General features: G+C 41.4%; 1 protein-coding gene across 1 annotated transcript in view; it reads left to right on the plus strand.

The window, feature by feature from the left end:
- The first annotated feature begins 3,673 nt into the window (after positions 1 to 3,673).
- Positions 3,674 to 17,324, plus strand: part of macf1a (microtubule actin crosslinking factor 1a) — a 211,262-nt gene continuing 197,611 nt past the window's right edge. Inside the window, 1 exon segment of the mRNA XM_063899408.1 lies at positions 3,674 to 4,580. Coding sequence (XP_063755478.1) covers positions 4,487 to 4,580 — 94 coding nt within the window. The 5' untranslated portion in view covers positions 3,674 to 4,486.

Raw genomic sequence — 17,324 nt, forward strand, 5'->3', positions numbered from 1 at the left:
CCTTTTGGCTCTCAGAGTAAATTCATTGTGCAGCTGCACTCTGCATGACAACACAGACACACAACAACAAAATACACTCATGCATACACAAACAGGAGGACACACTGTAGAAAGAAAACAGTGAGTGACAGATCGAGACGGGCAAGGGAGAAAGATGACCCAAAGTACTGTGTGTTATTTATTTATTCATTTTTATAGAAGAAGATTGATACATAATAAAATCCACAACAAAAACATAGAATACAAGGTTAGATTAATACAAACAACACCAGTGGTAATGAATGTTACATGCATTAAGAAGAATCTAAAGAATCCATGATGGACGAACATAAACGTATAAAGCTTTCTCACATTAACAGGTTGTATTGCGGCTGTAGTAATCCAATAAATAAAAGGGACGCGAGGGACTAAACAAGGGGATAAACAGTGTCTGACGCGGAATTAACGCAGCCTTTACCCCAGTATCCGTTTAAGCTTTTATTTGTTGAATAAAGCGAGCAAACAAAACAATCCAGCGATGAATGCGTATGCGTTGTACGGTCAACAAAAATTATCCACCCCAATGCTCACTCCCTCTCCATCTATCACCAGGAGAGCAGGTAAGAGCAAACGGATATACCTTCTAGTCAACACCCAAAACCAATAGACACATCCACCACCTATAGGGACTCAAAATATGTGAATAAAAAACAGAAAATACTTTTCATGTGGCTCCTACAAGTTGTTTCCTTCTTCAAAAGGGACTCCTGTTCTCTGATAATACTTATTTGTTTGTCTTTAAACCAGTAAAATTATGCTTTTTTTGGGGGGGTAGGGGGGTTTTAACTGTAATCCCGTAATACATTTTTATGTGGAAGATGTTTTTCTCCAACTGCTTGATGGTCTGCAGTATGCTGGGAATGAAATGTTACTTAGACCTTGAGACCAAGGTCACGACGACCTCCCTCTTTTATGACATGTGTGTGTGTCCCAAGGTTGCAGATGGATAACAAGCACATCCATCAGCCTGTTTTGCTTTTATTATGAGCATGCTGGAACCCCCTCCCACACTTGCATTGTGATTGGACCCTGTGTGTACATGTGAGTGTGAATGTGTGAGAAGAAGGAACCCTTAATCGTCCCACAGAGGGGAAATTTTACATTCTGCATTTGACCCATCCTAGTGTTAGGAGCAGTGGGCTGCCATTATGCACAGCGCTCGGGGAGCAGTGTAGGGACCGGTGCCTTTCTCAGGGACACCACGGTATCACCTGGTCTTTCGGGGACTTGAACTGGTGACCTTCCAGTTTCCAGGCCAAGTCCCTATGGACTTTGCCTGGTGTGTGTTTGTATTTCCACTGGAGTGTGGCTAATGTGTCTAATGTGAAGTATGAGTCTTGTAATGAGGGGTGAGTCAGAGTGAGGAGACAGAAAGGAGGACATAAAAAAACTAGAAGTGCACTCAAAAAGGGCAGAACTTCACCAAGGCCAAATGCCTTATCTCGCAAGTTAACAAAACCAGAAAAGATTTTGTTTAACCATTCGGATCTGCCTCCAACCTTTAATTGATTCATCTTTGGCCCATGGTACACCCTTCTTGTACGTTTCATGAAAGTCAACAAGCGGTGCCAAAAACGCAACTAGAAAAAGAAGGGAAAGAAAATCATATCAGTGTAGAGACCACCTGCTTGAACATATTGTTCTTGTTGTAGCAATAAAGCTCCCTCCTGGTAAAAGTATTCTCACTTTTTACAGAAGCAGATGAAATAATTTGTCTTACCTTTTCATTTTTAGTTTGGTCCTTAATCTGATACTTTGATGAACGTTGTGTTTTGTGCGGCAAAATGATAAGCCATAAAGGTTGCTAGAACAACTATATGCTGTTCAGAACAAGAAACTCAAGATAAATCAAATGTTTTCCACATCTGGATAATCCCAATTTAGTGCTAATTTTTCAATTGTTGTGTTTTGGTATTAAAACATCTCGATTTCTTGTTTACATGCAAAAAGTGACAAGTTTATCATGTATTATTTCTGTTGTTTTTCAGTACAATAGCTCTACCAAACATTCTACCTATATTCTAAGGAATTAATGATGTTTTATTTTTGTTGACATTGTCCAAAATGTGGAACTTCAATCATATGTTTATTTCTAGGGTGGAAGTACACATTGTTGTTGTTTTACTATAATATATTTAGAGTGGTTTCCAATTAAAGTACCAGAGGGCAGCTATAAATATAATGCAATGCATAGTACAACTGACCTCAAAATGAAAACATATATAGAAATGATATCTATATTACCCTTTTTGCAAAATAGTGCTATTGAAATGCATGATGTACCTGACCACTGAGCGTAGCCAAAGTTGAGGTGAATTTTGTAGAAAAACCGAACAGAGGAATGTTAAAGGCATGAGTCAGTGGTTTTACTGTTGCAGTGATTCACACATCTTTTATTTTGTATTTCGGTCCAATATTGCCTTGAACCAAAAAAAAAAATCTGCATCTGCTTCAACCCCCATTTCCTGCTCTGCCTCTATATAATCTTTATTATTACAGCAAGATAAATAAACTTGTTTATTCATGGTAGAAGCTGCATAGGCCGGACATTGTGCCCCACTTTAAGGTGATCTTTACGTGTCTCTTTATGGGATTAAATGACACAACTTTTAGACCATCTAAGTGAGGCTGCTTTATGGGCTTTGACCTCAGGCTGATTGCATATTGAGATTATCCACCAATGGCTGTTTCATCCCGTTTGACAGGTCTCATTTGACATGTGATAGGACGTTTAATCTTTTAACATATTGCTTACTTTGTATCTACGTGCACTGATTTGGTTTTGCCCGAGAATAGATCTGTGATTGCATTTCTTCTGCACTCATTTTGATTTAGACAATGCAAAATCTAGTTTAAAGGACTCCGGTTTGATTGATATCTTAACAAAGCTGGCAATTGGATTTGATTACATTTATCCGTAGTGCTCTGTAGAATATGATATAAATTCTGTTAGCTTTCAGAAGCAGTATGCTCAATTAATTGAGCCCATCCACAACGAATAACTTACTGACACAATGTTGGGCAAATGTAAGTTATGTAAAGTACTCTGTTTATAATTTTCAAGTATGGTTACATAATTTCATCAAATGTTGTGAAAGCCACCAATCAAAAAAGGTTGTAGGCTACATGTTATATTTTATATTCCCCATCCCCAATTAGTTTTTTATACACTTCCGACTTTTAATAACTTCGTAAGCTACCAAAATCAAGAGAAAAAAAAAGACAAAATACACAGGTTTATTTTTTCCCAAAGTTAACCAGAGAAATTATGAATTCCCACTTTTGGGTGACAGTTGGTTTCTAACGGCTAATTTCGGCTATGTAAAATTGCAAAAGTAAAACGTTAAAATATAATGTAAGAAGGCATATTTGTGTTGCGAATTGGATTGATATCGGACACGGTTGTATTATAATGATTTATGGCTGTTAATAGCCATTTATTGGCCCGCCCTGCCCAGGGTTAAGTGGTTTCTGTCACCGAGTCATGCCCACCATCCGGGGGCGCTCCAGGCCTACTTTCCACGGGCAGCAGCAGCAGCAGCCATGTAAGCTAGCTGCTCTCCCCACCGGCTCTTGAAATTCCTGCGGCGGTGGTTCCTGGCGTGACCGGTAGAGAGGGATGGAAGACAGCCACTGCAGGAAGAGCCGAGAAACCTGAGCATAGGAGAGAGAGAGGGAGAGAAGCGAACACATACACATTCATACCGACTGCAAAGCCTCGGATAAAAGCGGCCATTACGGCTGGGAAGCATGCTGGGAGCTCGGGCGGCTCGCCTTGGATCCACAGGACACCGACACAGCTTGTGATAGGAAGCCAGAGTCCGGATACAATTTAGCCTGGAGCTCCGCCGATTTTGTGACGGAAACAGACCCATTCCCCCCCTCTGCTGACACTCATCTGGGGGGTGTAGGATCTATTCCATCGCGCACACACACACACACACACACACACACACACACACACACACACACACACACACACACACACACACACACACACACAGGAGGCACACAAAACAGCAGTCGCCGGGTGGGAGCCGATATTGAAGGAGGGACTGGTCAGAGACAACACACCGAGCGATGTGACTGTGTTCCCGCACACATACGTATAGACACTGCCGTAATGGATAGAAAGCGTTGATGTAACCTTCGTGACTTTAATGCTCTTTCTCTTTCTTAAAAACGCGCTTATTTCAGGCTTTTGTTGTTCTTTTTTATTCTTTGAAGTATCCCTAAGGATTATCTGACGCTGCTTGGAAGTGAGCTACCGGGCTTTTATTGCCCCTCAATGCATCAAATTCACTAGTTTCACGCGGGTCAGTGTTGACTTGGACGCCCAGGATAGGAGAAAGAGCCACCTGGGGGCTGACGCACAGCAGCGGACCGGCTCACTGCGGTAGTCTGCAGGCCGAACCCTCTCCACTTGAAGCCGGCTGGCTGAGCCACCATGGCCGGCTTCATACCAGGTCTGCTGCCGACAAACCATTCACAGGAGAAGGAATTCGCCCAGGCGTACGAGGATGTGCTGGAGAGATATAAAGGTAAATGGGGAAAAGGGAGAAGTATTTTGTAAAGAATTTTCCAAATATTAAAGTCAATATTGAACTATCCTAGCCAAAGATAAACACCTCATTTATCAAAGTCAAGGAGCTGACTTGACTTTCTATTTCCATTCTATTCATATGTCCCTTTGGGAATATTATAGGAATGTTGGTGTTTTTTTGTCAAGGGATGAAAGCAATGGGATGAAAAGACTCAGAGTGTGTCTGGAAATGTAAATTGATCTTGGTGCAGAAAGCCAGCCCAGTCTGCTGGTTTCATAATCTGGATTGTTTCATTGTTGATATTTTGGATAAACAGAGCAGGGCTTCCAGCTCTGCCACAGTGTTGCCCCCCTTCTGTATTGCACTGGGTAGGGGCACACTTTATGCCTGACTCCCTTGTAATCACTTGTTTGTTTGAGACACCAGAGGAAGCAGTTTTATGAATCCCCCCCTCCCGCTGCCTCTGGGAGTTTTCCCCACATGGCCTCATGTTTCGCCTTGTGTTCGCTGTTTGTCCTGTAAATATCAAAGCTGCTGCCCTTCAAGCCAGTGGAAAGGTCTCCAAAAAGCAAACCTTCTCAAACAAAGTGGTGGCTTGTTAGGCTTCTTTTTTGTCTCTCTTATTGTTACCCCCTGCAGCAGTGGCCACACCACAAGCATTCAGGCTGTTTTATAATCCCAGTGACAGGGGTGCTTTAAAAATGAATGCCTCTACTGAAATCGAGTGTGGAATGGAGGGGTGTGTGTGTGTGTGAGGGAGAGGATGGGGGTGTGTGGACAGCCAATAGACTCAGGTCACATCTGTGATGCTGGCGCTGATGAAAAGAGGGTGCTTTTAAATTATTGATTATTATAATGAAACTAAACTCCTTGGGGTTTGGGACTTAGCTTGAGTGTGTGTTGCTGACATGTGTGTCAAAGACGGGTAGAGACACAGGATGTGAGGAGGTTAATGTTATCAGCAGTTCTTTTATAACGTACAGCAACCATGTCTAACCACAGAGGAAGACACCCCTTGGGAGATGCCTTCAGTGACAGTTTGTAGCATCGTTTGCTATGACAACGCATTGTATGCCCTGAACTGAGCTTTCTATTGAGGGAACACGAAAACACGTGGCTTTAAACAGTATCAGCATATCTGGAATATATCTAAGCCAAAGTATGCAGCCATCTTCTTTGTATCTCCACCCAAGTCCCAAGGCTCTTCGGGACAAATATTAGCTTTTTACTGCAGTGGGTTGTGTGCATGGGGCATAGCAAAGGTTTAATAACAGAAGGACATGTTGAATTATGTTTGCAACGCTTTCCTTTAGATAAAAAAAAGCACACTCCGTGATCATTTTTTTCTCTCTACTCGAAGCTGATTAAACAGATGCTATCAGACCCAGGTCTTTACTTTATTAGCACACAGGGATGTGTATTTAGCTTCTTTTAAAGTTAAAATGCTTAAATGCTAAAGCTGTTAAAGTTGTTCAGGATTCAGTTAGACTTCCTTTAAGAGGCTCTATTATGCTTTTTTGGGTCCTTCCTCTCCTCTGGTGTGTTATAGGTTTTTGTGCAAGTATATGGTCTGCAAAGGCTAAGATTCCCAAAGTCCCTTCCAGAGGGAGTTTTTTTATACAAAACCCCCAACCTGCCTGAAACACCTCAATTGTAGTCTTTTGTTTACATCCGAGACATAGTGGCATCATAATGTAACACTCGTGCTTTTATTGCCTAGTGCTCCAACACATTGTACGTGATAGGCTAAGAGGCGTGAAATCTCTTTGGTTGACCAATCACAACAGAGCCAGCTAACCAATCAGAGCAGAGTGGGCTCTGGTTTCAGACAGAGGGTGAAAAGAGGTGCTGCCGTAGAGGCACAAAATACAATTGAAACCTGAAAATGAGCATAACAGGGCACCTTTTAAGATGCTCTTTCTCTCAAACACACACCACTTTAAATTCACACTGGCTAGACTTCAGCACACAGGCAGAAGAACTGTAGTCCATTGCTCGGGTCTGTAGCGAGTGATTGCTCTCTATTAAAGTGCAATATGTCGATCGCAGTTCCATTCGATCTGCTCTGCTTTGATAAATAAAGAAGGCATTAGAGGTGATGTTTCCCAGGAGAGAGGGGAATTAAATGAAGGGAACACATTGATTTCATTAGAGCTGGACATGGGGCTTTTGACCTTTTTAGATATCGCAACACCTCCTGAAAGCCCCAAACTCATTATAGGGTAGAAATACAATCTGGCATTGCTTTAAGCCTAATATCCAATGGTTTATTTGCCATCAATGTATAGGAGGTTGCTTTGGTAAACACGCAGGGTTATCCACCTTTTGTAAATCTGTGTCCCTGAAGCTGTAATTTGATAATTATCAGAAAATCGTATCATTTTTTAGACTAGATAATCACTAATCTAATTGTTTCTACTGACATATTTCCGAGGATAACATAGGAGAATGTGTGTCGATCAATTATTTATAATTTTGCTTAATCAGTCATTTTTTCAAGAAATTGATAATGGTTGGGGTAATTTAATGTCAGAAAAGCCAAATGTTACGTCTTCAACTGTTCTGTTTTGCTCTTTTCTTCCCTCGTAGTTTGGATTTCATATGCGGTAGTGAACTTGACCCCACTATCCTGTTCCTGTGTGTGTGTGTGTGTATATATATATATATATATATGTGTGTGTGTTTGAGTCACTTGTAGCAGTTGTCAGTAAGAAAAGACACAGAAATGTGAACTTGGAGTCCTCTTGCAGCATCACTTGACTGAAACTGGAGTAGAGGACATTTGATATACAGTTTAAATAATTCACAAGGGCGGCAGGGTGTATGTGGGTGTTTGTAACAATGACCGGATATCTAAAGCAATAGCGAGAGGGTCATATATGGAAAAACACTGGGACCTGATTCAGAAAACAGTCTGACTCAGTGGAAAACCAGATGTTTAACTGCAACAATAACAGTATATTTACTAAAAGAGCTCCATGATTACTTTAAACCCAGCAACATCCAAGATTACTAAGTCTTGAGATGTTTTATATCCCTTATAGTCCTAATTACATAACATTTACAGAACCTTAAGAGCAGCTTAAAAGTGTGCCAAACGTTACGGGTACAAACAATAACATAAAAATAATTTCAGAGCCAAAATTAAGCCAGGAAACGGGTGTAGAAACAGGACAATTGGACAAAAAGAAAGTCAGGAAACAAAGAGCCATGACTTTGTTCTTTACAAATATAGACACTAGAGTGGGTGTCTGCTGTCTGGATGTGTGTTCATTTGAGTGACGAATATTTAAGTAAGCATTGGTAAAAAACACTGTTGTTTATTCAAAATCTTATTCTATTTCAACCCAGTTTTGTCAGTATTTATTAGTCTTGTTGCACGTCTTGGGTAAACAGAGGTGTGTTGTGTGTTGTGTGTGTGTGTGTGTGTGTGTGTGTGTGTTGTGTGTTGTGTGTGGTCAGATGGGTTGGAAATGGTTGTGGATCTTTGGCCGAACAAGGCATCACCGTATCCTCTCTCTGTAAACTCAACACCTCTAACTCATGGCTCTGCAGCCAATCAGCTCGTTCCTCCTGCTGCTCCTGTCAGTGTGTGTTTGCATATGTGTGTGTTGAGCCTCAGCTGGTATGTAGCTGTGAAGCAAAGGACACAAATTCTGTGACTTTTTCTGCCCATCAGGATTAATGTTTGACTGTGCTGTTTGTAAGTCACACACAAGTTCACAAATGCCCTTTAAATGTAAACCATGCACATTAACGGGTGCTTTTTATAGCATATACCGACAGACCATTTCCATTTCGCCCAAGATAGTAGTGAGCATTCACACCAGTTATATTACACAAGAAGCACAGTAGAACGTTTCTCTGTTTATTGATTTGTCTATAAAATGGATCAAAATAGTATAAAAAGAATCACAATATCACAGATTCCTTGGTGACCTGGCTGACCAACAGTCCAAAACCCAATAATATAATCAGAGAGGAAAACCGATAATATGCTGATTTACGAGGCTAGTACCAGTATTATTTTTACTTTAAAAGTAAAATAATAATTCTATTACAGCTGTGGATTCATCTTTTATAAATTGACATATCAACTTATTAAGTCATTCTTTTTAACGCTGGCATCCTAGTGCTGTATTCAAAAGCTTTTAAGAGCACACCTTTTTATATTTTAAATGATTAAACTGCAGCCTGGGCTCAATAACTTAATATTAAAAACATCTGATGTTGATTTATATGGCAATTTTGGAAACATTTCCATTAAAATGATCAAACCTATATTAAAGCCAATGAGCTATTTTCACTGATGCATGCAAAAAAACCCAAAAAAACAACCTATCATTTTAGTTTCTAATGGAATTTTGCTTGAGGAACATACATTTGTACAAAAAAACACTATAACAGGACATTATCTTACGTCCATAATACGTTTTTTACTAAAAGTCGATGTACAGTACAGTCAGATTGACTTATTGCAAACCCTGCATAGCCTCTAGTGACCTAAAAAGGGAGACAGGAAGTGCTCTGATCATCAGGAAGGGTTTGGAACTGAGTGTTTGCTGACGTCCTGCATTTCCATGGGAGACGGGAAGTGTCACACCGACCTCTTCCTGTCTCTCCACATCTGTGTGTGCGTGTTTGTACGTGACTCTCTGATTGGCCACACGCTGTGGACACACAAAGGAGCGCTTATGCTTATCTCACACCTCACGCATCCTATTTACGTGCTTTAAATATGCCACCTTTAACATCAGCCTTCCGTGTCATGTGAGCAATGTCCCGCCTCTCCACTAATGTGACCCAATTAGAAGTAAAATTAGACTTTGGAATGGTCGCGATCAGATGGGCTGGAAAGTTGTTCTGCAAAGGGTCGGCCACTGTCTGGAAGAAATAAGAGGGAGGAAGGCAGCTAAAAATATAGATGGAGAGTCTCAGGAGAGGAAGGGATGAAAGTAGAATAGAGAACTAAAAAGCAGAGAGAAGAGAAGGATGTGAGCAGAGAGTGAAAGAGACAAAGGTAGACATGGAGAAAGAAAAGAGGCAGACATGCTAGCTATGGGCCAGATTCTGTATCGGATCATTACGGCTGGATTTTTCCACGTGGCCTAGTTTTCCCTTCCAACTCCCTCGCTCCTGCTCTCCGCTCACCGTGGATTTCTGCCCACAAGAACACCACCTCCCCCTCCTCCTCTCTCCTCCCCTTCTTCCTCAGTCATCCAGCACCATCTCTCTGTGTCTTTCAGATCACACCCTGTCAGTAAATTACATCTCATTTGTTTTAATTTCTATTGAGGAACTGTTTGATTGATTTTTCTCCCCCTCCCGCTCCTTCCTTTTATTCTCACTTGCTCATTTCATCATCTTTTAATTCTTTCTTCTTTATATTCTGCTACTCTCTCCCTGCCTCCTCCCTTCTCCCCTCCCTGATTTCCGTCCCTCCCTGCTTGCTTCCTGCATGGTCACATTCTCTAGCAGCACCTGACTGTGTCGGCAGGGAAGAGCAAACGCTGTCAGAGCTGCGGCAGGGAGAACCAAACGCTGACCGAGCTACAAAGCAAACTGTTCTCAGTAGGAGAGGGAAAGAGAAGGGGGTGGGGGTGATGGCAGATTTAAGGGACATTAAATGCTCCCGCGGCTATACTCTGAGGCCTCTCCCCCCCTGCTGGGACAAAGTGTGTGTTTATTAATGCGTTAAAGATGGACATCAGAAATCTGAGAAGCTTCTTGAACACAGTATGGCATGAAGATGCTCAACTCATATATTTTCAAATACTCCTCATAAGACAAATAACTGATGACGAAAAGATTTAGATTAATGTTCTTTTTTATTTTGATAAAACATTTGTATTGAAAGACACATTTTCTTTTTTGTTCTCTTGATGCTTATTTTTTTTATAGTATTAGACATAATTACAACGATAGCTTGCAAAATAAATGATACACCAGGATGTAAAGTAAATAAAATAAAATAGTTTTAGTGATGCCCAGTGGCTGTATATGTATTGGCTAAAAATACAAATATTGTGCCTCTCCTCCCTCCATGTCCCCATATCAAAGCCATGTTCTGTCTATCTATGTTCCCCCAAAAATGTTTAAAAAAAACATATAAATATTGCAGGGTCAAAATGAATCTTAAAATTAATACAATTATAAGAAATACAAATATTCCAAGGTCAAAATGAGATCCTGTGATTTATTTGACATCTCTACTCCCCTTCTCCCCTTTCTTTCCTTTCCCCCTCCCTTTCCTCCCCCCTCTCACTGTTCAACTCCCTTTTTAGCACTCAGGGTTCTTACATAACCAGCACCCAGCTGATTTTTAGTAAAACAATCAATGAGCTTCATTGTGTGTCTGTGCGTGTGTGTGTCATGGGAGAAAATCGCCTTGAATGGTCGTGCAGGCTGCAGCCAGCAAGTGTGAAATATTTCCCCCAGTGTATAAATGTGTGTGTTGATGCATATTAGTGTGTTTGTGTGTGTGTGGCAACAGTAGCCCTCTCTTCAGTCAGCGGCACACAGGGCCTGTATTCATGACACACTGTAACAGTAAGGGCTCTGTGGCCCGACACACATCCTTTAAAACGTTGTTGTCATGGAGTTAGCACTGTTGTCGGGCGCAGAGGGATGTTTGTTCCATCCCTGCTGATGCATCCTGGATGCTTTAATGTAACTGCTGGAAAAGAAGGGGAGGAACCTCTGGCTGTGTGTTTGTGTGGCAATGTCTGCATTCATTTGAAGGAAAGAAAATGGGCCAAGAATATCGTGTGTGTGTGTGTGTGTGTGTGTGTGTGTGTGTGTGTGTGTGTGTGTGTGTGTGTGTGTGTGTGTGTGTGTGTGTGTGTGTGTGTGTGTGTGTGTGTGTGTGTGTGTGTGTGTGTGTGTGTGTGTGTGTGTGTGTGTGTGTGTGTGTGTGTGTGTGTGTGTGTGTGTGTGTGTGTGTGTGTGTGTGTGTGTGTGTGTGTGTGTGTGTGTGTGTGTGTGTGTGTGTGTGTGGTGTCAAATGCAGTAGAGATGTCAAGATGAAGTAATACGATGGAGAGAGGGACGGTTAATAAATTAATCATGACCGCTGCTCTAAAAGCAATATAGGGGACAGTGGTAAGTCTGCAGTGAGCATCGATTGCTCACTGCTGGACTGGGGCGAGCACACACTAACACCCACACAGTCCCCTATAGGGCGTCATCTGTCTGAAGGATATACTGCATCCTCTCTTTTAGTTCTTCCCTGTAATCCCTTTTTATCCCCCCCCACCTTCACATTAGTGGACCTTTTGAGAGAAGTTGAAATATTTCTTTTGGTGGTAATTCACAGATGAGCTGCTGCTCTTTTCTATCTCCTTAGCTCACACCTTCCTGCTCTCTTTCAGGATTGATCTTGCTCGCCTTCATGTCTCACCCTCCTCCCTTTTTTTCTTTACATTACTCCTTCCTTATCTCTCCCTGTTTCTGCTTGTTCAATCCATTATCAAGGACAGACAAGTCATTCTGAATCTTTCACTCTTCAAGCCCCCCCAGCCCCCATTTATACCCACCCTGTTAATCTCCTAATGAAGGCAGGAAGCTGCTGAAAAAGGTAAATCTTTGCCTCCCCTCGCCCCTCCATCATGCTGTCATTTAGATAGATGGTGTTCAATCAGCCTGAGGGATAGTATGCTGTAGTAGACATATAGCATATCTACGTCAGGTGGCATCAGGAATATGCACATACATTTGAATTAATAACAATATTCAGCAGAAGGAAACACACTAAAGACCTGATACGAGATAAAGAAACAGTCAAATGCAAAATAAGAATAAAACCATGAAGTTGAGGGCCCAATTTAAACTCTATTAAAGAAAGGCAGAACCACATTTCTCAGGGGTTAATACTGTGGCTGCAGCCCCCAAACCCTTTACTATCTTATACCGTCAGCTGTACCCTCCAATATAGGCAAAAAATAAATGATCTTGAAGAAAATAAACGTTTGGGTAAATATGGTTGAAGTGAGTGGGGAAATGAGTGGCTGCAGGATGGAGATTTACTCTTCTTCTACGACAGAGCAGCAAATACTTTTCAAACAATTCTTGCTCTAGTGATACCTTTACGTTTTTTTAATTAAAAGACTTGACCAACTGGATATTTTATTTACAAAAGACATCATTTGGTGGCGTGATGAATTAGCGGAGGATCATGTTTCAGGGTTTCTTTTTGGGAGCCTATCTAAAAGGTTTAATGACAAAATATGGCTTAAAACTTTATAAAATGTTTATTTTAAGAGAGCTTCTGGCAGACAAACAACTGACACAACAAACAGGGTGAAGCGCAACCCTTACTTTGATAATTTGAAAATTTGGAATAGTGTAAAAACAACATTCAACACTATAACCTAGCTGTTGTGTACATGAGACAATTTGCTGCAAAAATGCATACCTTTTAAGATCAGTTTCAGTTAGAAAAGAGGTTGTTCTTAGTTTGTTAACCATTTAAGTATCCAGGCAGGAAGAGGACAGGTCCCTCTGTTTCCCTCCCTGGCCCTGGCCTCGTAATGACTGTGTGAACTGTCAGTCCTATCCCATTGGACGTGTGTTGGGCTCTTAAATCCCGTCAGATGAAAGGCTGTGCTGAGTGCCTGTGAGTGTCGGCCCCGGCCTGTGACTGCAGGAGACACAGGGCCACTTTTAATCTGCTCCAAATCCTTCAGCCTGTGACTCTCAGCTGACTGCACTCTCTCTGTGGGACGCTACAGTAGGTCACACACTGGAGCAGGTACACACACACACACACACACACACACACACACACACACACACACACACACACACACACACACACACACACACACACACACACACACACACACACACACACACACAGAAACACTGCAAGGAATGTGTGTGTGTGTTTAATGCTTTCATGATTTCCCCCCGTAATTACCTAAATAACTTATAACATTAATATTTATGATGCAATCGATTGTTGATCCAGTGCTTCCCACAATCAAAATCAAAATGATCATACCAACACATAAATTAAAGTTTTTCTTTTCAGACATTCTTATAATCTTTGCTTTTTGGGGGGGGGGGAATAACTCCATAATATTTGCTCTTTAAAACAGGAATTTTTAACTATGAGTAATAAGCTTTTTTCCCAAATAGTTTACTGTATTTGTGTGTACAAAAACAATATTCAAAAGCTTCAAAAAGGTCCAGTTTTTCTATACATTTTTTAAGAAAAACAAGCAAAAACAGACATCACATAATCAGACAGAAAAGACCCCCCAACTTCCTTAAAAGTAAAAAGATTGGGTGTCGCCGGTTCAAGTCCCAGTTGGACAAAATGATAGAGTAGCGGCCGTGGCGCAACTGGCTGGGGCAACTGCACCGTACGCCGGCGACCCGGGCAAAAAGCCCCCAAAAAATTACTTTAAAAATAAATAAATGACAGAATAGCTGCCAGTTTGCCTCCTGGGCAATGTTGAGGTGCCCTTGAGCAAGGCACTGAACCCCCAACCCGAGAGCTTGAACACTGTCAGTCCTGTTTTTCAAGCCTGTGTGTAATTGTTAATAACACCAGAGTGAAGAACTGAATTTCCATTTAGGATTAATAAAAACAATCTTAGTCCTATGTCTTGTATACTGAGATTTACCTCAGATTGAAACATCCATTTAAGAAATAAATGATGAATAAATCTGTAAAATACTCGTAAAATTCCGCCCTTTTGCCTAAAAATCAGTGTTGAGTGTGGTCCACTCCTCTTGCTGCTTCTTCCCGTGATGTTCTTTACTATCCACCCTCCACATGGCTCGTGTCAATATGTGCACCTGTGCTCGTGCTCGTGCCCGTGAGGCGGTGTGAGGATTTGGCTTCAGATCAGACTGAGGGTAATCCATTCCATGCTGGTGGGACGTCACACAGACAGCCCCCCCCCCCCCACCCCCGCAGGGACCAACCATAATTCCATTCATCCACTTTACTACATCAACGCCATGTGAGGCTACAGGCCACCCCTGTCAAAATGGTCTGGTCCACTCCTTCACATCTCTGCAGTCAGAGCTGTACCACTGTTGCTGCTGCTACAGGGGGTTCACCGGGATGTAGTAAAGCGCCGCAGTTACTGAGGTTATCAGCTTAGAAACACGCCTATTGGATATTTTATGATGAATCCTTGGCCCGTCCTGAGCCTCTGCAGCACCTGTGTGGCCCTGTGACGGTATAGATTCATCATTTCAATCTGTCCTTGCTGAAACCCCTATCATACCATTCTCATGACACACTCTCTCCCTCACCCACTCCCTCTTTCGTCCCTTCAACCCCTCTGTCCAATCATGTGCCACCATTTACCAGACCAAAAACGGTGAGGAGAGGTCGCATATTTGTCGCATTTGGTCTTTCTTTCATCCCCATCTTTATTTATCTTCAACTCAGCCATGTTTTTCCGCTCTTCTTTCTACTGTCTCTATTTTTCATGCTCTTCTTTATCCTCCTTTGCTCATTCCCTCCTCTCCTCCTTTACTAGGTCAGTATTCAGAGCTGGTGTTTACCTCTTACTGCACTAGCTACTTCTCTAACAGGCCGCTAAGCTAATTGAGAAACTGTATAAAAAACAAAACTTGTCTGCTCAGCATTCATTTCATTCACTGTGTTTGAGAATGTGTGTTTTTTATTTTTGTGTGTGAGCGACTTTAAAAAAAAAAGGAAAAACCTCAATAATGAGCCCTGGATTGAGTGAAGTGTCTTATAATGATGGAGCCAATCAGCTGCTGATCAGAAACATCCATGTTCATACGCCATTAATTCATTTAATAATGCTTTTTTCATTTGGCTTCAGCATGTATTACATAATCATCAGTGCATAATGATCACATTAGCAAAACTTTAATTTGCTTTATGAGCAATAATCACAAGAATATTAGCATCTATCTGACCTCCTTACACAGACATGCTCTTATTCGCTATCCTGTCCATGATCACATCACAAGCCGTGTGTGTGTGTGTGTGTGTGTGTGTGTGTGTGTGTGTGTGTGTGTGTGTGTGTGTGTGTGTGTGTGTGTGTGTGTGTGTGTGTGTGTGTGTGTGTGTGTGTGTGTGTGTGTGTGTGTGTGTGTGTGTGTGTGTGTGTGTGTGTGTGTGTGTGTGTGTGTGTGTGTGTGTGTGTGTGTGTGTGTTACTGCTGATAAATGACAGATACACACTGAAGGCTCTTGGTGACTAATAGATGACTTCGAGGTGTGTGTGTGTGTTGGACAGTTTATCTCGCACAGTTTGAAGTCGGAGATCAGAGCTGATTGCTCCGGGGCGACAGTGTCCGATCAATAGATGTATCAGAGAGAGGAGAGTCTGCATGGGTGAGAGGCTCGATAGCATAGAAGGAGGAAATGAATTAAGTTATAGAAATAAAGATCAGTTAGTTAGATCTTTGCATCACATAGAGCTGAACATTTAAGCTGTTCACAAAAGGTAAACAAATGCAGCCATATCCCTTTACCTTCCAAATCCTAGCCTCTGTGTAAATCTGATATCCCATTGGTTTACATTTGAATGACATGTCTACCCTTATGTCCCACCCTTGTCAAATAAAGTTGTGTGCAGTGTACAATGTCACCCCATTCAAAGTGAATGGGAAGGTGCATCAACGCAACGGAACCGTGTGGACGGGCCGTAAGCTGCATTGGTCAGTCGATCAACAGAAAAATAAATGTTGGCCCCCATTCAGCACAAGAGACAGATCTCAAACATCTCAAATATAATTACTTCCCTTCAAGAAACGTCACTAGACTGGCTTAGAACTAAATGGGCTGAAGAACTTGGGATGGACATATCTGAAGCAGTCTGGGACTGCGCTCAGGCTAGAGTTAATGGAACATCATCCTGTGCCCGTCTCAGCCTGATACAGTTCAAGGTTTTTCACAGAATCTATTACACTAAGTCCAAACTATCCGAAATTTATCCTGACATCCAAGATAGCTGTGAGCGCTGTAAATCAGCACCAACAAATATGGCTCACATGTTTTGGACCTGTCCTAAATTAAGAGACTTTCGGTCATCTATTTGCAAAACTTTGAACGATGCATTTAATACCAAAGTGAAACCCTCTGCAGAAATGGCCATCTTTGGAGTATTTATTGATGAGAGCTTGCTGACCACTGATAAGAAGAATGCTTTCGCTTTTGCCTCCTTGCTAGCCCGTAGAAGAATAGTCTTACAGTGGAAATCTCCTGATCCTCCTATAGTGTCTGTCTGGCTCAGCGACCTAATGTTTTTCCTGAAATTAGAGAAAAGGAAGTACTTCACCAGAGGATCAATACGAAAATTTCACAAAATATGCGACCCATTGATTTTGTATTTTGACAGGCTCAACACCCTCCCGTAGGACAGTTGGGCCCTGATGTGTTTTGTTTTGACCAAGCATAACTAAAGGCATGTAATAGAGTGCGGAATGCCCCCCCTCCTCCTCCCCCTCCTCCATTGTTTTTTAATTTATTTATATTTTTTATTATTATTATCATTTTATTTATTTATTTATTTTATTTCTCTATTAATGTTATTATTCTGATTTATGTTCATTATGAGTATGTATTTTTTATTATTATTTATTTTATTCTTTTTACGGCAGTATGTGGGTATTGTGGGTAGGCGGGATTTGTTTGACAAATAGTGTAAAAAACAAATCAAGACATAGTATTTAAATACATCCTGTATTGTACTACCTTTCTTGAATAAAAATATTGTTAAAAAAAAAAAAGTAAAAAGAAAAATGA

Source organism: Eleginops maclovinus, chromosome 13, assembly GCF_036324505.1.
Source record: "Eleginops maclovinus isolate JMC-PN-2008 ecotype Puerto Natales chromosome 13, JC_Emac_rtc_rv5, whole genome shotgun sequence".
Taxonomy (NCBI): domain Eukaryota; kingdom Metazoa; phylum Chordata; class Actinopteri; order Perciformes; family Eleginopidae; genus Eleginops; species Eleginops maclovinus.